At 45.2% G+C, this 25,547-nt stretch overlaps 1 protein-coding gene across 2 annotated transcripts in view; it reads right to left on the bottom strand.

Annotated features, from left to right (window-relative positions):
• Window positions 1-25,547, bottom strand: part of SPATA6L (spermatogenesis associated 6 like) — a 721,724-nt gene that overhangs the window by 192,910 nt on the left and 503,267 nt on the right. For both annotated transcript variants that reach the window (XM_069625723.1, XM_069625724.1), the window contains one exon: window positions 13,975-14,080. In XM_069625723.1, coding sequence (XP_069481824.1) covers window positions 13,975-14,080 — 106 coding nt within the window. The remainder of the gene's footprint in view (window positions 1-13,974; window positions 14,081-25,547) is intronic.

Raw genomic sequence — 25,547 nt, 5'->3', positions numbered from 1 at the left:
CTGGAAGATTCTAGAGAGAATGGAAGGACTGTTCTGGAAAAAAATATTACAACTTCCACATGCTATTCCCTTTTTCGTGATTCAACACAAATAAGGTTTAGTCCCTTGGAAGGTCTTGGTGGATGTAGGAAAACTTAGAGTTTATAGGAAAATAGCAGATCTACCAAAACATTCCTTATTTGAAGATTTAGTTGCAATTCGAGTCCATAATTCTTGTAAGTCTCTTTCACAGTTCATTATAGAATGTGAGAATATTCTTGAGGGTTCTGGGTTGAACCAAAGTCACTTGATCGAGAACCCGGTTAGAGTGCATAGGAAAATAAAACTCAACCAGTGGAGTCCTGATCAAGATTTACTGGGTAATTACAAACTATTCTCTGAACTGGCTAAGCAAAATAAGCCATAACAGATTCTACCAGGGTATTTGGAACGTTTTGCAAATTGTAAGATTCAACGAGTGTATATGAGGTTCAGGTTTAATCTGTTAAGCACCCTGGAGAGATGGGGGCCGGTGAGACAAATTGAAAAGAAAGACTGCATTTGCAGGTTATGTAAGAATAAGGAGTGTTTAGAGACTCTTAAGATTTGGGTGTCCAGTTGCTTGGCTACCAGAACTATTAGATTATTGCACTTTAGGAGGTTGGTTTCAGTGAATATTCACTTGGATAATGAGTGCTTTTGGAATAGAGTGAAGGGAAGTAGGGAACGTCCTTGATTATCACGCTAATTACAATTTTAGTAACTATTCATAAAAGACTGGGAGAAGTAGATTACATGACATATTGAGAATGGAATTGTTATTTTAGGAGGTTAATTTTAGAATCATCATAATCTATTGCATGTGTGTAATAATTGAGTGTGATGAATGCTTGATATATTGTAATGCATTATTTGAATGGTTTTTATGTGATGGTTGCATTCTTTATGTGTTAAAGTTTGTATAAACTGGTGACACAATAAAACCATTTTTAAAACCATTCTTCAGTAAACCTACTAACCTTCCTTATATCCTGCTGTGCCCTTTTTTTTGTGACAAAACTGGCCGTAATCCTCGGTATTAGTACTGTAAGACCCTTTCCGGAGCACAACCGTGAGCTAGAATGGAGGTCAATGCACTACTGTTCTCCTGTATAATATCTGTGTGGGTTTTACCACTCATAGTGGCATGCCACATCATTATTTGTATATTTCCAGTTGCCACATTAATGGGCATCAGGAATGTGGATCCATCCATGGTGCCTAAACATGCCCCCATCCTTAACGATAGAGCGTAATGATCTGTTATTAGCTCTGTCCTTACTTTAAACTCTCTGATGGTTTTACAGAGCCTCAGTTACACACATTGGTATGTATTAGCCTAATTGTTTTTTTTCAATCTAATGGTACTGACCAACTTCAGTCAAATGGATCATTCAATCAACAAAAGAAATTGAACAATTATGCTTATACCATTTAAGCTTTGCTATGTGTCAGTACAAAATCCATATTCAACTTTAGAATTGGCCAATGTAGACTCCCGACCACTACTACCCACCTGATTATAAAGGTTTCATATGTATAGGAGGGGGCTTTTCTTTGCCAATCTTATTAAGATGAACTGCATCTAAAAGTAGGAACCTTCCCCCATGTGCACAGTCCCATTCAACTTCAATGAATTGAAGTATCTTTGTTGGTGTTAGAATCTATGTTTCCACATTTAGTGTGAGGTCCAGCACGAATGACTGTTGTCACAAATAGCGAGACCTCATTACGCATCCTTGAGGGTATGCGGACCCGGTACAGCGAGTAATCCAAACATGCATAGATGTGTACCCCTTGCAGACCAGTTGACCAACCATGTTGAACACAGGCAGGCACTCACAGTAACATCACTTGGTGGGTGGAATCATAGCATATTGAGATAAAGAAATGAAGGTAAGGCTGCTAAATCCTTATATTCTAATTTATTTCATTTTAATTGAAAAACGAACAAAAAAGCGATGTTTTGCTGGCTCCTCCAGCTTAGACATGATTCCCCTGTTAGATGCAGATTTGCCAAGAAAGCGTGCGTCACCTTTGTGAAAACCTTTGGGCCAAATGCAGCCTGAAAGAAAGAACTTTGTAATGGTAGTGTGAACCCTGGAATGAGAATCGTAGGAATTTCTGATGCGGCCCCAGATCGTTATGTGCATAAAGGCGTCTTGAAGGTTGAAGCACACAACCAAGTCCACCTTTGTTAATGCCCGTAGGATAAGTACAAGCATGACCATTTTGAATCTCTTTGTCAGGAGAAATTCGTTGAACTTCGACAGGTTGAGGATGGACATCCACCAAGCCTTGTCCTTCTTGGGGAGTGCAAATACGTGTGAGAAATATCTTTTTCTTTTTTATTGTGTAATGGTTTAAGAAGTTTTCACAAAACAATTACACACTCTAAAACAATTACAGGTTTCCATCAATATTACATAAATATGAAGCAGATTATTAGAACAATATAAAATAAACCAAATTCTATATTTCATCTAACTGCACATTAAATACATTCATTTGCAAGCCTATAATATAAAAAGATATCCGTTCCTGTAAAAGCAGCTAGTCCTGAATACAAATTCAGTCCCGAGTCCTAATAATATATCGGCTATCACCCAACAATATAAAAATCGCTTTTAAAAAGGCGATTAATGTAATTATTAAAGACAATTGATTCCCTTCCATTAAATGTGGCAACAATGATTCCGTTAGAACAGCTGAAGTTGAGTGCATACATTTTCCAAAAAACACCAGTCTTTGTTGTGTTAAAAAAACTACAATTAATAGTCGAATGGCGAAGTGATTCCAATTCATCCAGTTTACAAAACCTGCAGGTCCTCTTTTCGGGTGAAAGGCCAATTCACAGGCCTAAAACCTCCAGAGTTAATATGATTACACCTAAATTTAAAAAAACAGGTTCTCATCTCACGGGAGGGACATTTCATAACATATGGCATAGGAATCACAGAAAAAGGGAACAATGTACAATAGTCCTTATACAATGTCAGTTTCAATACTTGTTCCCCAGTTTCAATGAAATCCTAGTCGCTCAGATGTTTATTCACTGCAGCTAGTAGCATATTTTTGAAAGACTTTGTTCTCCCATAAAACCTTCACAGGTACGCAAGAAGTTATTAAGTGACGGGTCTGGTTATGAGTGTGCAACCTCCCAAGACGGCAAAATAAGAATTCACCATCATCTTCTTTGATTTTGAAATACAGTCTGTGAAGGCATCATGAAGCAAGACACAGACAACAGATTCACATTTCAAAATAAAGTGGTTTATTAACTCAAATGTCAGGATGGTTGAAGGCCTAACTTGCCCTATTGCTAAGGTGGGATCTGCCTACCTGAACAAAACTAAGGAAAGTCTGAGTCAGAAAGTTCAACTTAAAAGTCTGTTTGTGTCCAAAGCCTATTATAGCCCTCACAACTGTAGCTAAACAATGTGTAGGGATGGCAACAATCAATGAAATGATGATCAAAACAAAATTCTGAACTTCTTCCAGCTCCTAGCTTCCTTTTCAGCTTCCCCTCCCCAGGGGGAAGTTACACAAAAGTCTTAAGTTTACCTTCCCCAAGTTCAAATAGTTCCACAAATCCACGGGGTTCCCTTTCTCAAGTTCAAGGTAATACAGTTCAACACAATCCTCAGGGTTCCCTTGCCCAAGTTCAAGACAACACAGTTCTAAAGAAATGGTCTTGAGGGCTCCATCCTCAAGACAGCATTAAAGTGCATCCGGTCTCAGGGTTCCCTTCCCCACGACTTCAGCCTCTCAACTTATATTTGGTCTCAGCTTTTCAATGTTCAAAATAGCTCCAAATCAACTTAGTACTCTTTCGTGATACGTTTAATAGTTCAATCAGCTTACGTCTTCAGGTTTGCTTTAACAAGGTCTTTGGGTTTCACAGTGGAGGGTTCTCTGGTCTAGGCACAGCTGTCAGACCACATGGTCCACCCAATACAGGTTGTGCAACCAGGAACCCTAGGTTCTTTGGCCCACGCAGGTTCTTCTGCATTTGCTACTCTGTGAATGTTCACATTCACTTGGCTTCTCCTTGTCAGTCTCTTATCTTTATACAAAAGTCTCACCTTCACTTGGCCTCCCCTTGTCAGCCTCTTGGCTCTGCCACACTGTATCATATATCCGTGACCAGTCCTGGGCCGTGCCACACTGTATTCTTGCATAAAGTTCACTTGGTGGTGAGTTTGCTTCTTTACCGCCTTGCGGCCATGCTCTCTCGCAATCTTCCACTCTTATTCTCTTGCCTCTGCCCTTTGCTTTCAAACCGGCAATGTCTGCTTGCCTTTCATATTCATTTATCATCTGTTTGAGACTTTACCCATAATAGTTTAATTCAGTTTGGTATTTAATATTTGTAAGCATTTGCTTTGTCGCTTAATTTTCCACCAACCCATGTCTCTGGGTTTTTTTATTATTCCCATGTTGTTTCGTTTGTTCGGCATTCACCTTGCTTTCCCACAGCCTCAGGAGCGCCCCAGTGCAAGTGACTCTCTACGTTCACTCACTGGTCCCTGGCAGTCCCTCCAGGCAGGTGCGCTGTTCGGTTTCTGCTTCTCCCGCTGGCGTCCCTTTAAACACGAGCACTTCTGATGCTCTTCTGCACTTGCCGGCAGCTTCGCTTGCCTTCCACGGAAGCTGGCGGCAACTTGATTTCTTTTCCTTCAGTCGCAGCTCTGACTGCGTGTCTCCGACCACAGAGGCTTCCATTCCTGTGTCTTCCTGATGGCCGGCCTGCTGCTGGAGGTTCTTTGCATTGTCTGCCGGCATCATGGCTTCTCTGCAGGACCCACCATAGCTACTTCTCCACAAACTGGACACTGCTGGACTCTCCCACACAGACCTCCTTGCTGGTCCCTGTGTCGCTGGTTTCCTTCCTTCTTATGCACCTGCAACCATTTGACAGGGTGCAGGGTTGGATTCAAAATGGCATTGCCTGACTGCAATTAGAGGGACATGCTTGACCTTTACTGCCCTTTGAAGGCATCTTCCTTGTCTCAGTAGTGGTGAAATGATTCACTGGTGCTCATTATACCCAGTCACCTCTTCCTCGTCCCAGTACTGTAATAGGTTGAAAGAGGAACATTGAGGGGAACTGTTGTACAATAGCCCATAAAGGTGTGTGACGACGGTCGGGGGGGGGGGGGGGTTAGGTTGGTTTTCACAGAGAAAAGGGGGATACCATGCCTTGCCTATGAGTACACCTTTCCAAATGCCCAAGGATCCTCCACCCAGGTGATCATCCCACGCTTCTCCACCCAAAGGGTCAGGATCCAAGCGCGATGGCCTTTCCCTGACCAAGTGAGCAGAGGATCCAGGGAGAGTAGGAGTGAGGATACCCTCCGGTTTCTCACATACCCTTCCCCAATGCGGGTTGGAACGGGTGCAGGGAAACCAGGAGAGGAAGTCTACATTAGCATGCGCCCGGCCCTTCCGTTGTGTTCTACTGTTAAGCAGTAGAAATGAAGGCCCAGGAATCACTGCATTAACCAAGGGTTGGATTCTTTCCTCTGACTGATCCATACTAGAGGAGAATAGTCTGTCATTAGGTGAAACTTATGACCCATAGCTACTTTTTGTAGGTGAACTACTGCCCACTTGATTGCCAGTGCCTCGAACTCGATGACGGAGTAGTTCTTCTCTCGAGGGAATAGCTTTCTGATGTACAAAATTGGATGTTCCAAACCATCATGGTTTAGTGACAGAACGGATCCTAACCCCCATTAAGGAAGCATCAGTCTAGGGAATGAATTCTTTCAAAAAAATCTGCGATTTCATAAATGGGGCTCTGGCATAGGGCTTGTTTCAAAGTCGTATAACAGATCTCATCTTCCTCTTCCCATCTGATCTTTTGGGGCTCTGCATTTTAAAATTTGTCTGTCAGTCTGGATGTTTTGCTGGAGAAATTTAGAATAAACCTGCGGTAGTACTCGATTAGTCCCGATCAGTATTTCATGTATTGTCTCCCTGTTTAGCCGGTAAAAGGTGCGCATCTGCTCATCTGTCAGGGCCCAGGGTGTGGCCCGTGTGCGGGGTATAACAGCTTGCCTCCGCTTCGCCACTTGCATCCCAGCATCATCTTCCTCCTCTTCCTCATACTTCTCCTCTTCCTGCTCCTCCTCCTCCTCCTTTCCCTCCTCCTCCTCCTCCTTCCTCTGGCCATTGGTGCAGCTCCAGCTCCTTCAGCTGCAATGCAGCGTGCATCACCTCCATGTCCAATGCTGGGAGAGGCAACATGGTTGTGTTGGGGGAGTGGTCTGGGGTAGGTGTGGGCCTTTTCTACTGTTCCTGGTTGTGTTGGTGCATCTGGGGTAATTGGTGCACCTGTGGCCTCATTTGCACCACCTAAGACTATTTACCACCTGGCCGGCGATGCCAGTGTTGCCAGCATGGATTTTCCGGTACTACTGGAAATCCATGTCTTCTCTAATTCTGATGTATTGTTAGGTATTCAGCGATTGAAATCTACTTCCCCTGCAGATGCTATACCTCTGGCTGATATGATTGCCCATATTACCACGGCAGTTAAAACCTCTTTTGCTACTGGAGCAATCCCGTTCTCACTTAAGCATGCCTTGGTCATTCCTTTGCTTAAAAAACCTTCCTGGGATCCCAAAGTGCTGGCCAATTATCGTCCCACCTCGCTCTTGCCATTCCTGATGAAAGTTTTGGAAGCTCTGGTTTCCCCCCTTCTGCCCAACTTCTTGGAGTCCTCCCAGTATTTTGACTTGTTTCAATCCAGTTTTCAGCCTGGGAGAGGCACTGAATGTGTCTTGAACTCAGTGCTTGACGATTTGGTGTGCTTGGTGGATTAGGATGGTGTCGGAGCAGTCTTGTTATTAGATCTGTCGGCTGCTTTTAACATGGTTGACCACTCCACCCTGATCTCCCGTCTTTTGGCCTTTCTGGCAGACCACTCCCAGTCAGTCTCTCTTCCTCCCTTTCGCTCTGTTCCTGTTTCACTTTGTTGTGGGGTTCCTCAGGGATCGGCACTGTCCCCTATTTTGCATATTTATATTAGATCTCTTCTGCTCCTCATGCAGTGGGAGCATGGGCTCTGCTATTATTCATACGCGGACAATACCCAGATTCTGGTCAGATTGGACCTTAATCTGTGACAGCTGCTCGGCTGACGTAAATGTCTTGAGGAACTAGGGGTATGGATGATGACTAATTGGCTAAAGCTAAATGGTAGTAAAACCGAGGTTTTGGTTGCAGGAACTACATCTCCCCATTTGTTCTGGACCGCTGACTTTTGGCCCTCTTCTCTTGGCCCTCTCCCCATGCCTGTCCTGTCGGTCAGGAATTTGGGGGTAAAAATGTCCGCTTCCCTGGCCATGGATGATTAGGTGGCAGCGATCTGTAAGACCGGCCATTTTAAGCTTTGTGTTCTTCGGAAGGTCCTCCCTTTCATTCATACAGCATGCCAGGCTCCGGTGGTCGCTGCTCTGGTATTGAGTGTACTGGATTACTGTAATTCGCTCTACTTGACGCAGTCCCACTACTTGATTAAGCAGTTACAATTACTCCAGAATTCAATTGAAATTGAAAGATCTATTTTTCACCCCCCTTTCGCAGCACACGTCTCCAATGCTGAGGCAACTACATTGGCTCCCCGTTGCTGATTGGATCATGTTTAAGTCCATGTGCATCAGGCTTTTTATGGCATTGAAGCGAATTTGTGCACTATGTGCCCACTCGCTCTGTCCGATCCTAGTCGGCCCTTCTTGTAGTGGATCTCTCAGTTTAGGTTATCCTGATCAGGGAGGCGAGCCTTTTCGGTGAAGGCCGCTAAAGCCTGGAACGATCTTCCTCTTGCCTTACAAGGGACCGCTGACCATCTTGACCATCTTGCCTTTCGTCGGCTATTGAAAACAACACTTTTCTAGAAGCTTGCATATCATTAAAATCTCCTTTCATGCTACTAGCGCCATGATGCCTTTGGGTGTACGTGCACTCAATAAATTTTGCCAACATAACATAACTGGCATTTTTCTGCCGGTAGTACCTGGATATCCATGCTCATAATGTGCTTGCGGTCCTGTGATGCCGGTGTTACCGGCAGGTGTCTGGGGGATGCCGGTACTACTGTTGCCTGTGTTTCTGACACCAGTAGCACAGAGTGTGGTGTTACTGGTGCTGGTGTTTCCAGCAATATGGATCATAATTCGCTGGTCCAGTAATAGTGATGGTACAGAGTGCCACCTTCATCTTGCCGTTATCTTGGGAGATGAATTTATCCCAGCCATCATTTTCAGCACTATTCAGCGTCTATTACACAGCACGGCAGGATGGCCAATAGCTGTGTAATAGATGCTGAATAGTGCTGAAAATGATGTCTGTGATAAATTCATCTCCCAGTTCAAGTAAGGCAGCTGAGATAACGGCACGGCCCGACTCATTGTGAAACTCGGCAAAGATGAAGACGGAATAGCACACATTACTTGCATAGTAAAACAGCTGAGATACCCGCACCGCCCGCCTGGCTGTGAAACTCCGAAAGAGGAAGACGGAATAACCTACCAGACAGCGCATTACTCGCAAAAGAGCCATTAAATTAGGATTGCTTCTGATACATGGGCTGTGGACTAAAGGAATATGGACCCGCCCCAAGTTTGAGTCAAACAGAAAATAGTAAAATATCACAAATTACTTTATGAGAAGATCTTCACGATCCCTATACAAGTCCTAAAAAAAGACGGGCGTCAGAACCCATCAAAGAGTCTCTAGACAGCACAGCGTCAAAACTACAATAGAGGGTTGTTTAATTATGTCATCAAGGATGTCTTTTGCTGTCCTCCCATAAACACCTGTATTTGGACATCACTTGTATGGTATTTCTTCCACTAGAAAGATTTAATGTTAGGACATTAGATTGAGATGGTCTGTTCCACCAGGTCCTACCATTTGTATGAAATCACTTGCACTGTAAAAAGGATGCAGTGTATACACTAAATTGATTCTGGGCTATTTTGAGATAATCACTATTTTTATGTATATTGCAATGACAAATGTCGTTTAATTATGTAGTGTTGTATTCATAATTGTGATATACCTGTATGTCTAATTTTTTAAAAAGAAAATAAGTACTTAATAAAAAAGGTGTTTTATACAAATTGAGATTGATAGTTTAGTTGCCCACTCTGAATTTCTACCTGTTTTCCCCTTCAAGCAGCTCTGTCCTTTTATTAACGAAGATTCGATAATGGTCCAATGAGGCATCACTTTTGGTTTGTGTTGACAGAGAGATGACCATGAAGAAGGGGACGCCCACCTTCTGTGGTTTTGATGAGTGTGGGAGAGTGCCAAGAAGCATACTAGGTGCTATAACCCTTAAGCAAAGAAAGGGAAATATAGTTTCAGAAGGAATCCAGGATTCCTGACAGACGGTAAAACCCAGAGTCACTATGGTGTATCCCTTCCTTACAGCATTTGCTTAGACTGTTCAGATGCCGGAACACCCTTTTCAGCTATAGAAGGACACATAGTACTGTAATATGTGTACCCCATTACCTATTATCACATGTCATGCGCTCTGATGGACTACTACAGTGTATTACCACTGGAATCCAACTTTGGGTACCTGGATGAGCATTTAGTGTCTCAGGTGATAGAGAGATCTTTTACTTGAGACCCAAATAATGAATAACCTTGTCTCTGATTTCCTACTCAACATTGAACTGTTATTTGTGATTTAATTGATCTGTGAGATGTCCGTTAGTTTGAGAATAGAACACGTTCTGCCATTAAGCATCACTCCTCGGGAGAAACACTGGGTTGAAGTTGACAGATCAGTGCCATTAGGTAGTTAGGTGAGAATCTGTTGTATAATGGTTTCTAATGGGAAAATGTATCATTGAACTCATGAGGTCACCATTTGGTGGTGTTCCTTCACGAAGGATATGCGGAGAAGGGATTCAGCCTACTTGCTGTGTGTTAATAATATTGACTACTCTTACATCTTGATGCTTCCCTTTAGGGCAACTCGACTCTGAAACTGAACAATAAAACATTAAACTGGAAATCCTGGGCCTCGGCATGCATCTTATGTGGCCACGGTTATGTGGTCAAACGGCTCCTTAGTGGACTTAGTGACTTTTGCAATGTAAATACAAGTTGCATAACCATAACCAGGATCCAATGAGGCACGATAAGCTCCCGGCCTTATTTCCAGTACTATGGGAAGTTTTGCATGTCACCACCAATCAATCACACTTGCTTCTTTAGCTTTCCTGCTGCAATGCCTGCTCTGCTTCTATCTATCTTTTACCAACTATTAAATCAGTGCACAAAAACATTGCAGCGCGTCTACAGATTGCAATGGGTGAGGAAAATCCACACCCCAATCTCTGATGGATTCTGGTCTGAGGCTTGTTCTAACATGAACACTGTGAGAGTAGACCTGAATCTTGGACTCATCCAGCGGAAAATCATGTTTGTGAAATACTGGACACCAGCAGCAATGTCAGGTGTGTGCTAGTAGATTCAGAGATTTCCGGGGCCTGTAAAAACAGCAGTGTGCTTGTGATTGTGAGAGGTTTTCTAATCATTGAAAGCAGGTGTGGCTATGAAATCATTTCGGTCCTTACAATCTGTACTATAGACAAAGCTTCTTCTGCTAACCATCTTTAGTATCGGACCACACACTCTGAAGTTGCCAACTGGTACGAGACTGTCTCTGTACAGGACATTAGTAATTGCTAAGAAAGGTATTCTGAGGGTGTTCAAACCAACATATAAGGGTTGGGTAGAGGATAATATTTTCAAAGTAAAATATATCATACGGGAAGAAGAGATGTGTGGTAGGACAAAGTCACATGGTTTGGGCAGCCTGAAGGAAGGAAGGGTGACCCCATGTAGCTGGAGGTGCCCACAAGTCACGAAAAGTGCCACCAAGAGGTGGTATATGAAGGATCCCCCAGAGCCACTCCTCAACTCCCGGACCCTCAAGCAAGATGAGACCGTATGCCAGATATATTTTTATCCACCGACACAGAATAGAGAGGCAAATGAGATGGACCTGAGGGATTCACGGGCAGTCCCTGTTAAAAGCCTTGTGACCCCTTATAAATACCCAGTTATTCAGCACCCACAATGAAGATCAGCTGGCCACTGACACCCACCTGACTTGGGCAAAGCATAGTCTATTCTCTGCGTACTTAGAGACACAACACTGCACAGATCGGGCCGATCAGGAGGGACCTGACTCATCCAGCGACTTTACATAGACTGAAACTCACCTAAATGAACCCTGCTGTTATACTTACCTAGCCAGAGAAAACCATGATTCCCCCCTCTGGCACAGAAGCTTGTCCAGCCTAGTGGGTGATGGGCTGGCAGCTGGATAACCTAATGAGGGAAGAAACACCTTTGGGGACCGATGGGGAACCAGTGGAGGGTTCATCCCTTGTTGGATAGGGAATGGGGCAGGAAAGGCAAACATTAGGAGTTGCTGTATAATAGCAATCAGAAGTTCTAAAAAAAGAGCCCAGGAAAACATAACAAATGTCAAAGACATTAGGAGTTGAGAAGAAGCCAGGGAGCAAGAGAGCCATAAGCCTGCTGAGGGCTATACCTTAGGCATGCAAGAAGACTAGGATGCCCGGAAGAATGAAAGTTACAAGTTTGCAGTGAGAAATATCTGAGACACAGGTAGAGCCCAGGAGCAAAGAAGGGTCAAGTGCTGGAAGCTTACTGATAACTATTTCACTGAGCCTGGCAAAAGCCAGGAGATCAAGAAGGAGAAACAACAACCTGATAAAGGATAGAGAGCTTTGGCCAAGGAGGACAACTTCAGGCTCTTGGGTTAAACTAATGCAGCATGACAATGAACCTATGCAAGGGGTAGAAATACTTGCTGGTAAGAGTGTGTCATTGTAATACCCGATGTAAGGGGGGTGACATACGTAGTGGCAAGAGTGTGTCTTGGAAGTACCCTAGTCAAGGTGAGGGAAATACTTGCTGGTGGGAGAATTCTGTACGTAGTACCCTAAGCAATGGGAAGTTAATATTTGCTGATAGAAGATGCCAAGAAATATACTGGGTGCAATATCTCTAGGACTAAGAAGAATTGAAGCCAAGAAGTGTACTTGGCACAATATACGTTAGATGTGAGACAAAAAGTGAATGGGATGCTATATCCCTGAGAGTGTCAGTTAGATTATGGAATCCTGACAAGGATGGATTGACCTTCGTAAGCCCTTTCACCCTTTAAAAGATACCCCATCATAACCACTTTCATCATTGTTATTCTTCTCACGAGTTCAGTTGCAAATGTAGTCCCTTTACACATTCATCCAGGCACACCTGCTGTGTTTATCAATAAAGGTAAAGTAATGCAAAGTGTTCTTGTATAGAAGCTTTCTGCCAATAATGTTAGCCTTGCTGTGAATGACTCTGTAAGAAAGGGGGTAGGGTGTGTGAGTCGGATAGCGGGAAGGAAGATTCAGAAACCTGTGGTGTCGTTGGATGCAGTTCGGAAGCACCAGTTACCTGTGTGCCGATATGGTAATCCCTATTGTTTATGGTTGGGACGGACTGAGGCAGGTTAACCATATGGACAGCTCTGGGCTGTGGAGTGCACAACTGACAAAATGGTTGTCGATAGAAGATGAATAGGGTCTGAGTCTCTTAATTACACTAGACCTTGTGGACCTAAACTGTTTGAAACATATAATATTTTGTGTGTTTTGTTGGTCTTGTGTCACAATAGAAAGTATAATAAAATGGTGACTTAATGATTTCTACAACTAACCTTTTACAACTCCTTTATTTTATATTCCCCTCAATTTAACAACCCCCTCTACTCTTCCCTCACTGCCCCCAGTTTTCATCTGCTTCTTAGTTATCCCTTCCTTTGTTGTTGTGTTTCTGCCCTTATATGGCTCTATGTTGTCCTTTTAATAAGGAAAACACTGTTTTCAGCTACTGCTCTTCTGTCTAGACTCTTCTGATCACTTGTGCTATTCATCGATTTGCCTTATAATTTATGTATATTTAGGAGTTTCTGGGGTAAAATATTGAGAACATTTGAGTTCAAATGCTCATGATAAGTTGCACAATATTTCAGTGTATATGTTCCCTCTTTCTTAGCATCAAATGTATTTAATTATTTATATACTAGTATAAGAGCCTGTGTACAAAGGCCAAAGTGCAGGTTTTCATTAACACAGTACGACCACTATATATCCTAAAGGCATCAGCTCCGTCTAGCGGTGACAACAGGCAAAGCTATGCAAATTGCCATTGTCTCTCTATAACCTAAGGCAACGGTTCCCTCTAGCGGTGACAACACGCAAAGATACTGCAGCAGACAAACATACAAGGGCAAACATACATCTGGACTTTTATTATTTTGTTAGATACAACTGTCCTGTTAGTTGCATCTAATAAGAATTCCAAAAAATTAAAAATGAACAAGTGTTACTTGTAAATACAATAAATCTGTGTGAAGCGTGAAGAAATCGGTATAGGGGGGATGTAAACATACCTAAGCAAATGGCACTTAAAGTGTTTTTGCCAATTGGATATTTTAAGGACAGAATAATCAATATTTAACAAAGCAAGACCTACAAAAAGTAAAGTAATCATTTGTATCTGCAATATTAAACAGGTGCATCTCCCACAATAGTGTACATTCAAGATTAAATTTTCAAAAATTGCATTCAGTACCAAACAGGCAAAAAGAGGCATGTCCTGGTCAAGAGAAAAGAAACACATTTTGCCTGTTGGTAACATGTGTATTGCATTTGTTTAAAGTGCTCATTGCTGTCTTTTTCAGCGATGGCATGGTTTGGGATCAACACATTTATGACACTACACTAGGTTTTCAGCACACAAAGTACAGGGACTATTCTTACTGACTTCTTCCACATCTCCACTGACGCTACTCTCACAACAATTCAATTTCGAATATAGAAGCCAACTCAACATTTAACATACCTCTTTTTATTGGAGCTTCAACACAGTTGCATCTGGAAGGCTGTCTAGAACTTTGCGACCGCAACTGTGATGAAGTCTTCGCACCCACTGGCTTTGACTTGTCTACCTAAAAATGAATAAATTAATACACATGAATACAACTACTAATTTATGTTTTATTCCATATTCCAATAACAAATTGGACACACATTCAACTAAATAGTGAAAACGTAAACCATGTATTACTAAATCCACATAGATGAGACACTGAGGTTTCCGGACAAAGCACTCTTCAACAGTGCAATATAGAAATGAAAAACAAACATTAAAGCTCTTCAATTTCCTTTTCTTGGCTTAATGTAAAATTGTTTCCTATACAATCTCATTTTAAAACGAGCTGGTTTTAGACTACGAAAACCATATGTTACTTACCTGTACTTCTAGATATGTAATTCTGTTTAGATGATTATTTTACAGACAGTCCTTGAAAGCAACTCCCCTTTTAACACCTTCATTCCATTCTGTGATGTTGTAATTACCCATATCATTCATCCCAAAGGGTTGTACATCCAGTTCTACCAACAACAGCAATGAGATAGACGGTGACGTTTTGACAGGGCCAGGTTGGAAGGGGCATTGTAACCTGCGTCCTCCCCGTGGCTTGAACATTTGGTTGGAAAGTATTTATTCATCCCTTCACCCTTATTGAATATGCAGGATCCCACTCTTTGCATCTCCTCCCAAAGAACTGTCAGATTTGAGGAATCCTGCAGAGTCTTCACAAAGACCCCACCTAAGGTCTCATGCCAGGTGGCCAGGGGAAGACAGCCGCTAGCTGATCCTAACCCTGGGGTGGTATTAGCCGGGAGGATCACCTGGGAGGAGAAGGGCCCCAAGCGAACAGGACGACTCCATTGGGAGAAACGCTGTATTTATCTTCCTCAGAGTGAGAGATTTCTGTAATGGCAGAGTATCTAATGGCTTGTTGTCGGAGTGAAGTTTCCTTTCCCAAAGCTATCTATCTGGTTGGTTGTGAAAATTGTCATAATTAATCATTTATCAAAAAGAAGACTTCCTTGTACAAAGATGCCCACATTTGTGATAGTGAAAGCTCTTGTACTAAACAGAGGAATCATAAATGGGGACATCAGAACATTAACCTCTTAAGTTCTGATAAAACTAACTTTCATTTAAATCCGAACCAGTCCTTGAGACTGTTTAAAACTCCTTTTGAAGATGTCATTAATAATAAGAGTGAAATGAGTAAAGTTGAAGATAAAATTTAGAACAAAAGAAGTGATTTTAACATTGGGGACTTCAAGTCCCACAATGCCCAAAGTACTGGGATGAGAAAGAGGGATTCAGAGGGACCAGACTGCAAGCTGCAGTCTGGTGGTACTAATGACCCACACCTAAGCGGGACTTTTGAATATATAAGACCCCCTCAAGTGCAGGCCATTGGTAGTAGAAGGAGAAGCAGAATGTGGAGTGATTGTCATGACTCCATGTTGCCATGACAGCAGAAGAAGGAGAGAAAAGTCTCCAGAGCTCTGCTAGTTGTACAGCGGATGTCGGTTCCGAGAGGGTCTCCACCTTTGATGGCCTTGTATGCAGAGGTTGCGCAGTGGGAAGCGTTAAGGGAAACTTTCCCTCTGATGGCCTTGTATGCAGAGGTTCGCACGGCAGGAAGCATTATAGTGAAAAGCTTTCCCCCTAAAGAAGTGTGCTCTGGTGGCAGGTGAGGACCGAGTTCTCCTGGAGCAAGGAATGCCCCTTTCCCAGTTGGAACAGGCTTTTGGAAGTGAACCAGAGGAGTTTGCATGCAGGAGGCAGTGGAGGAAACAGAAGGCACTCTGGCAGCAGAATGAACTGACGTCTATGTAGCAACCAGTGAGTTTACCAATAATAGATAACCCTGGTACGCTCTGTAATCGCCCGCTGGTCACTAGTGCTTATTTTAAATACCGAACTGATGTAAAGAAGTTGAAGTGGCGTGATAAGAACTTTTTTAGCAGGCAAGAAATTAAAGGTTATGATTGTTATCCTGAAAGCCAACATTATTGCCAAAACCAGAAAGGGCAATGTTACCGCCAATTACCAATAGCCATAATTGCCAAAGCAAAGACAGGGGAATACTAAGGCGTACTGATAATAACCACCAGTGCCAAAGCCAAGAGAGGGCAAGATTGAAGCAAGATAATGATAACCTTTATTGCCAAAGTGAGGAAGAGGCACTAGTTGGTAAAGACCCCAACAAGCATTGTCTAAACCAAAGAAGAGCACGTATGCTTGAGAGACATTTTCAGCAAGTGTTTCATATAAAAGTGGGCAAACAAGAGTGGCAAGAGAGAAGCCCTCTTGATAAGAAGAATTCAGGATGAAAGGAGTATAACCTGCATTGCATGAAGCAATCACAATGGCGTCCCAAATAGCACCAATGTGTATCATGTCTTCCCAGAAAAAGTAATCAACATTGATGTTGTTGAAAGTGGCAAGCCAGTGGGCCAGGAAGAAGTCATTTTAGTACTGTGGTGTGGTGTGGTTAAAGGCTGTGAAGAAGAAGTAGCAAGTTCGCAGAAGGCATTTTGTGTGAACTGTTGTGAAATCATCTTGAAAAAAATAGTGTTGTTGACATAGTGTGGAATCATTTTGGCAAAACATTGTTGTGGTTACAGATGAGTTGTGGAAGTGTTTTTGATTCCCAATAAGAAGTTGTGTTGCACTCTTTACTAAAAGTGGAGAGATAATGGGCCTCATTACGAGTTTGCCGGTCCGGGCTTATCGTTGCCGGTATAACCATACCGGCACCGTTTCCACGATTGCCAAATTATGACCTACGAACCCGGAAATACCACCACTATAAACCGCCACCGTGGAGTCAAGGCACCCGTAAACTTCGCCTGCACAGAAAACCCCCGTTACTGGCAATACGTAACACCGCAAGCATTACGAGTATCACGGACATGGAAACACCTCCACAAAAATAGCGCAAAAACCGTGAACACGGTGGCGGTATCGTTGCCATGGCGAACATGACGTTAAACAGTGCCTGGTGAGTTGAATCAGGCCACAGGTGAACCAAATGAGCCTAGCTGGACCCAGCAGGCCACTGGGAGCCTACAAAAGGACCACACCCAGGCCAACTCCAAACAGAACTATGCAGACAGCAGCTCTAGCAGCATTGGGACTGGGGCTATTGAACCAACAGGCAGCACTGCACATGATGGCAGTAATGGTGCAGAGGAGGATGAGGCGTAGGCGGAGGAGGCCCAGGCAGGCACTTAGCAAACCCAGTACACATGCCAAACCCTATTGTTCAGCCGGCACATCCCAACATGCAGCCTGCAATACCACGCATCAGGGCCTCACCGTGGAACCTGACCCCAGGACAGATCCACACATTATACCTGCTGGACCGTCCAACAATCATGTACATCACCACCATGATGGACCGTCCAACAATCATGTACATCACCACCATGATAGAGGACGACATCAGCAGCCACATAGACATCACCACTGCCATCCCCCCTCCTGAAGGTGGTGTTGGAACTGCATTTTCTTGGCACCGGAACTTATCAGCACACAGTTGGTGAGCTACACGGGCTCTCACAACCCTGTTTCTCAAAAATATTGGTACAGGTACTGGATGCCCTGTTGCGCCATGTGTCGGAACCCATCGCCCTACCCTGTACCCTTGCCCAGGTCATTGCCACCAAGTTGGCCTTCCATGCCATTGCAGGCATGCCAAATTGCATAGGTGCAGTAGACTGCACCCACATAGAGCTGACAGTACCACATGCTATCGAGATGGTGTACCGCAACAGTACCACTCACTGAATGTACAGATGGTATGTGATGCCGTCAAGTGATAAAACATTGCTGCGCATGTTTCCCGGGCTCAACACATGACTCAATGGTTCTGCCGAATTCGACATTGCCACGGTACATGGAACGCTATGCTGGACAAAGCACATGGCTATTGGGTGAGTACAACTGCCAATACACAAGCCCTGTGGAAGGGGTCTGTGTGTGTCCAGGGCAATGACCTATGTGAGTGGGCTGCTACGACTGCACATGCATCACCCCCCACCCATGTAGTGAACAGTCAGCACAACCCACACATCACAAAGCTACACATGACAGGTTGCCACAGTGTGCCCGTACACACCCTGCCACATGAGACACACAACCGATACTACCACAGGCCCATGCAACTGGAGCCACTCAATACATCCACCCACACTATGCACCACTGCCCCCCCAATGCACATGATGCCTGCACATGAGACATGCTGCATCGACAACATCATCACAGTCAATTGATTGACTCCGCCATGTGTGTACTTCAATGCACAATGCCATACTTACCAACCACTATTGCCCGCAGGGGCAACTACATATGCACATCAATTCGTTGGTCAATGTCCAGATGCCAACGTCAACGACAATGACCCAGGAATGGTAATCACCTACCGGTCCAACCACTGCTTGGCACATATGGATGAATGATCAATGACACAAGATTGCACTGTATCTGACGAAGACATGATACAACAAACACTGACATGTCCATGACATGTCCCCCACATCTACATCCCATGTAGGTGATGCTGGATATGCACTCACGCCATGGCTGATGTCGCCTGTACGGAGGGCAAGGAACAGGCATGTGGAGGCGTACAACAGGGCACACGTCTGCACACGTGGCATGATTGAGAGGACATTTGGACTACTGAAGGCCCGGTTCCTCTGCTTGAGCAGATCTGGCGGATCACTGCTCTACAGCCTAGTGAAGACGGGTAAAATTACGCTAGTTTGTGCCATGCTGCACAATCTGTGCTTCCGCAGGAACATTCCGCTGCCCCAGACACAGAGGATGATGATGGTGATGAAGCTGCGGATGGGGATGGGATGGCTCCACCTCCTCCTGGGGGTGCACAAGATGGCCAAAGAGCACGGGATACACTAATTCGCATTTACTTTTGAGAGACTGCACATTGACAGCATTGCATGGATATGACTATGCCAGTTAATACATTGATGGACTGCAAATGAAATGATGGATGTCCACTCATAAATGATTTTCTCAATGATAATATATTTTTAACATAACAGGGAAGAAGGTGCATTGGGTAGGAAAGCTGTACACTTGTGCCCACCCACCACCCAAACGTACCCACCCACACCAGGCCCCAAATTACTAACCCACTAATGGACCTCCCCCACCACCCAAACGTACCCACCCCCAACCAGGCCCCAAATTACTAACCCCCTAATGGACCTCCCCCACCACCCAAACATACCCACCCCCAACCAGGCCCCAAATTACTAACCCCCTAATGGACCTCCCCCAACACCCAAACGTACCCACCCCCTTACACCGTTCTTGTCCATGTATGTGTCCTGCACTGCCAAACACACATGGCATCATTTGCGTGTGCGCTTCTTCGATGGGCATCCTTGCCTGAGGGCCCCGTTAGGCGAATTGAGCGCGTCCGTGGGCTGGCAGAGGTGGAGCTGGATGGGGTGTTGCTTGTGGATGGCACAGTTGCTGGAATAGTTGGCAAATGTCCCAGATATGCCTGCTGGGCAAGCAACATGGACTCCGCTATGCTGGACGTGTTGTTGTTGCCCTCCCGGGCATGGCGTGCCAGGGTCACAATGGTGGTGGCAAAGCGTCCAATGGACCTGGAGAGCCGACGCACAGATGCACTATAACTCTCCCTCTGCAGCCTAGCCTCCTCCCGCTGCAGACTGGCCTCCTCCCGCTGCAACCTGGACTCCTCCAGCAGCCTTTCTACTAGCTGGGTAAGGGTGGTCTGCTGATCCTCCATCCGCTGCATGCGGGCATTCAGTTCAGCCATGGAGGGGGTTGGCGACCTCATTGGATTAGGTAGATATAGTGGGCTGAACTGGAGGTCTTGGAGGGATGACAGGTCATCCAGGTTGGGCACCTCACCCGTGGCCCTACATCAGCCTGCAGTGCTGGGTCACTGCCTGCAGCCTCCTCCGCAGTGCAGATGTTTTCAGGGGTGGGTTCTGTGGGCATGATGGGTGGGCGTGGCACCTGTGTGGCAGCAGGCAGCGTGGTGATGGTGGTGTTGGCTGGTACATCCGTACCAGATACAGCTGGTGGCTGAGTTGCTGAGCAGCTTGCGTCTTCCTCCTGGGCAGGGGTGCCGGGTCGCCCACGTGCAGGTGCACATTGCCTCGCCTTTTGGGCGTTGTCACTGTCACTTGAAATGGCTGTGGGGACAAAGAGGGCATGCTATTAGTTGTGTGGTGGTAGCCGATGGGTCCATCACATGCATCAGAATCAGACAGTTTGATCAGTGACCATTTGCATTTACACGCATATGACTGTTGATGGCCATGTATTCTGGGGGTGTTGCTTATCGTCTGGGGCATGAATGGTTCCTTTGGGGCACTCCTGCACTGACTGGGGGGGTCATGAATGGGTCCTTTGGGGCACTCCTGCACTGAGTGGGGGGGGGGGGTGGAGTCATGAATGGGTCCTTTGGGGCACCCCTTCACTACCTGGGGGGGAAGCTTATGAATGGGTCCTTTGGGGCACTCCTGCACAATGAATGGGTCATTTGGGGCACTCCGCAACTGACTGGGGGGGGGTTATGAATGGGTGCTTTGGGGCACTCCTGCACTGACTTAGAGGGGGGGGTCATGAATGGTCCTTTGGGGCACTCCTGCACTGCCTGGGGAGAGGGGGGTATGAATGGGTCATTTGGGGCACTCCTGCACTGACTGGGGCGGGGTCATGAATGGGTCCTTTGGGGCGCGCCTGGACTGACTGCGGGTGGGGGGTCATGAATGGATCCTTTGGTGCACTCCTGCACTGACTGGGGGGGGGTCATAAATGGGTCCTTTGGGGCACTCCTGGCCTTAACAAGTACTCATGGCATTGAAATGTGTGCACTTACCAGCATCTGCAGGTGGGCTCACTCCTGTCTCAGCATCGCCAATTCCATGGATGGCCTCAAGGTGGAGGACATTGCTGCAGCGCTCCTCGCATGTCTGCAGTCTAAGTGGTGAAGCAGGCCCTCCACCTTTGCCACTGCTGCGCTGCCGGTGTGCAACAATTAGGTTTCGCACCCTCAGACTGAGGTCGTCCCACCTCTTGTGGCAGTCCTTCACGCTTCGTGTTGGGACGCCCAGAGCTGTGCACTAGTGTGCAGCTTCAGCCCACACCTCCTTTCTACGCTGCTGGGTCGCACAGCGTTGGTCAGTGCTGAACAGCATTTCAGCATGCTGCACATGTGGTCCACTAGTACAGTGAGCTCTGCCTCGCTGAAGCGCTGTTTGCGCTGTCTCTGTGCAGGGATCTTGGCTGCCATGGTGGTGGTCCTTTTTAGCTTCTCAGTGCAGAGATTTAGCCTGTGCTGACTCTGGATGGCAGTGGATTGTGGTTTATATAATGGCCGTCTCTCTATTTCTGGTTTTCGCGGTCATGGTATTTACGCTTCCGTGTCCGTAAGGACGGCGGCGGACACAGTTTTTACACTGCTTGTGGGGCCGGTATGTCCATTTCCGTGGGTGTTTACGTGGCGACCGTGACACCATTTCCGCGTCGGTGTGGTGTGTGCGACCGACAGGCCGTAATCGGCCGCTCTTTCCGCAACCTTGCGGCAGCGGAAACTGTATCACCGTCATCACAGAATCACCGCATTCCGGACCGGCAAATTCGTAATGAGGTCCAAAGACTTATCATCTAGGTGAACTGTTGATTAAAGCCAAGTGGAAGTCTTTTAGAGCAAGAAGAACTTTACAATAGGAACTTGGTTGCAAAACAGAACTTTTCTATTTTGAACTGTTGATTGAAAACCCTGCTTTGAATCTGGGGAAGTGGATTTCACTCAGATTACAAGGAGAAACAGTTATTAGGTGTGTGTTGAACTTAACTGTTATTTCTCTTGTATTTGAATTGCCATATATTTCCTTTATGTGTGGGATGTATTTATAAGTGTGAGGTCCAGATTCCTTTGCTAGAGTGTTTCCTTTAGTTTATTTTGATAGGCAGGGAAACCTCATGAAGCTAGGGATAGTGAGGCGTTTATCTAAACCTTTTGAGTTAATAAAATGGCATCCTATGAAAAACCTTTAATAGGTTTTCCACCTCACATTACTGAGCCCACAGAGCCTTAGATGGATTATGTTTCTAAAGCTAAACATTAGCGCTTTCAAAGGGGTGCCCTACCTAACATAGTGTTTACCCAAGGTACTGTACTTGAGTGTAACATTTGGAGACATCACTTTTTCCCTCGCCCGAAATGGCTGTTTCATCAAAATATATCACCACTATTTTGGCCCCAAAATATGCTGGGGATACGGCATAACACGAGGTCTTGTCTGTCATTTCATCACTAGGAGCATCATAGTCATTCAACAGGTGTCATCAAGCCTGCACATGCATGGTCAGTCCACAACAGCGCAGGTGTCTTGGGATGAAATAGTTTTCATTTACAAAAATTAGTTAAAACACGTGTCTGGAAAGTGATCCATCAAAGGAACCATTGATTAGATCCTCCCCCACCAAAGGTCTACTATTACTGATTTTCCTCCCCTCATGATTTATTATAATAATTATTTGTAAAATAAATTAGTCTGCTTTTTCAGCTCCTCCCACCCCCAAAATAATGTTTTGGTAGATGATTGCCCACAATTGTTCTTTGCATGGGTTCAGAAGGGTAAAGAAAAGCCCCATCATGACTGTGCCACTGGAACACCATGTGGCACCCATTGTGGACTATTTGGGATTCATTCATCACCACAGACCTCCCCAGACATTCCCTATTCATATGTTTGTCTTTACTTTCAATGTGCAAGACTTTAGAACTTCCTTATTTAATTTCAGAAACTACATATCCCAAAATGCACCATGTGGCAGTTCTCATTGCCTGGCTATTCCTATACCAAAGTCTTAGAACTACAAACCCATGTGGGGTCTGTGTCCTCCAGGTCAACATGGTTGCTGCTTCTGCACTCAAAACTTAAAGGGTAAGCAACCCCTACCAGATCCATGTGACAAGCCCCTGCCATTGACTAAGTGACTACGGTATGGTGGGGGGAACCAAGGAATCCTGCTGGTATAGACCCAAGCCCCACATCATGCAGCAGGTGGTGGGGAATGCCCCTGAGTCACTCCACCGGACATCGTTAGGATCAAGCAGGGGGCATTGCCACAGCACTTAAAAGCTTAAATGCAGATTTGGGCAGGACATCTTAAGTCAAAGGGAGCTGGCTGAGGTCATACAGCGTCCACATAAACGCAGCTCTTAGATTTACCAGTCTGATCTCTCCCTAGGTCACCAACGTTCTTACGGAAATAAAGGCAGGCACCAAAGGTGTGGCAACCATCAAATGTCAGTCCCCAATAACCCCAATGCCCCACAATGTAAAGATTAAGGGCCTCAATAAGAGTCCGGCAGTTCAGTAAAAAAATTCTATTACTGCCACCTTTTTGACAGTAACAGAATTACTGCCACGTTCACCACTTCCCAGAATTCTGAATTTGCTGGAAGTGAATCTTCCACTTTACCTCCAAATATCAGCAGATTTACAGCACAGGAGTACCCTCACAGGAAATCCATCAAAAATCCCCCTGGAGTCCATAGTTTGTGCTCTCTCTGTAACCATGAATGCAAGCAGGCATACCATTGAAAAATCAAGAAAGGGGACATTACTTCATTTTAGATTTTGGTAATCAAAAACACTTAACATACTGTACAAAGGCCTACCTCCAGCTTCATCCTTGGTACAGTGAAAATATCCCCTGTCAGAGTATGGTGACATTTAGTGGGCTTGCCAAGGGGGCCAGGGCACTACACAAGCTAGTGCCCGGGCTGGTATGGGGAGGATCTCCTGGTCACTCTCACATTGCTTCACCAGTTTGGCAGGGATCAGCCACAGGGTTTTTTAATGGGCCTTTAAGGAGACCGACAGGCAACCCCAAGAAACAAACTCAACGTGGTCCCTGTCACTGAGTTACCACAGGTGGATTAACACATGCCAACTACAGACAGAAAATTGATGGAGAAGGGTATGCAGCAGTGGTGTCGGGAGCGAGAGGGGAAGCTGCTCTGCTGTGAGAGGCCAGGACTAGTGTGCATGCACTGCAGAGTGAGTTGTGTAAAATCAAGATGGAACCACAAGAAACACCCACATGCTCTTGGTCAACACACCTGAAAAGGAGAGCCTAATCCAGACCCTGACCAGCCCAAATACCCTGGCACAGCAGTGGGTACTTTACTTGAGCCTAGTCCAAGATACGTGGTTATGAGTGTATTTTAAATCCAGCCCAGGTGATGTGGTAGTTGGGAGTTTTATGTGGAGACAGATGGTAGAAGAAACAAGATGGTAGAAGAAACAAGAACCGGAGAAAGACCTTCAGCAGACATTGGGAGATTAGAGGAGACACCACAGAGGCTAGAAAGACTAGAGGGTGGAGTCTTAAATGGTAGATAGAGGAAAAACATAAGACAGTGGGGCAAGGGAACAGGGTAGCAACTGTCACAATGTGGCTAATTAAGCAGGAGTTTGAAAAAAGAGGCAAGGAGCTGGTGAAAGAATTTAAGAGAAGTGGGGAAGTGGAGGACTTGGTTATGATCAGGAAAAGGGTAAGGGAATGAAGTTTCTGAGCAAGTGGCTGAGTTTGGAGTTATTGGGAAAGAGGAGATGTATGACAAATGAGAAAGACAGGGAGAGCAAAAGAACTTGAAAAAAGGAGACAAGGGGAAACAAGCAAGCAGGAGCATGACACTGAGAAGCAGACACAGCCCATGAAAGTGCTGAAGGATTGGAATCCAGAGATATAGACCAGATAACAGGGTGAAAAAAGTGCGGGACTTGAAGAAGAGGTTAATTTAGGCATATAAGGGAACCTGAGTTTGACAGGGATGAACGTGATGTGGGAGAGGGAAAGACCACATAATGGATCAATGCGGCAGTACAGGTGGAGGCAGAGATAGTGGAAGATCGAAGGGAGAATCCAAGACTTTCGTAGGAACAAAACGTTGGTGAGTCGTTGAGGAAGGGCAAACAGGATGGTGGACACCAGACGCAGCGCCCACAAACTGGAAGGTAGATATAGGACAGTCGACTGCACTCTTGACCTGTTAATCTCTCTTGACCTGCACCTGAGGCGTTGGGAATGACCACTGCCTCTGGCCCAGGGCACTATTCCTTTGCTTGATCACAAAAACTGACTGCAGAAGAAAATCCTGATGAGGGGTCATGCGAAACATCCCTTTTTTGCCAGAAAAGAGAGCATCTTCCAGGGAGTCCTGGCAGACTAGGGGGAAGAACTTAGAGACATCCTCTTGAGATTACCACCGAGTTGTGACCTCCAAAGACCCCTGGAAGGAGATGAGAACAGGGCAGTGTGAAAACCCAGACCCTTGTATACATAGATTTTCCTGAATGATCTTTACTGGGAAGGGTACGCTGGGAGAAACCGTAGGCTGAAGAACAGTTATCCTGGACCATTAACTTTTGTTAGTCCTGACCATTTGGCTGAGATTTACTCCTTCCCTCTTCATTATTATGTCCCACTCTTTAAAGAAACCCCAATAAACAACACA

Source organism: Ambystoma mexicanum, chromosome 6p (assembly GCF_040938575.1).
Source record: "Ambystoma mexicanum isolate Mex_15411 chromosome 6p, UKY_AmexF1_1, whole genome shotgun sequence".
NCBI classification, from domain to species: Eukaryota; Metazoa; Chordata; class Amphibia; order Caudata; family Ambystomatidae; genus Ambystoma; species Ambystoma mexicanum.
Note: the sequence above shows the minus strand (reverse complement) of the source record. Positions and strands in the feature narration are given on the sequence as shown.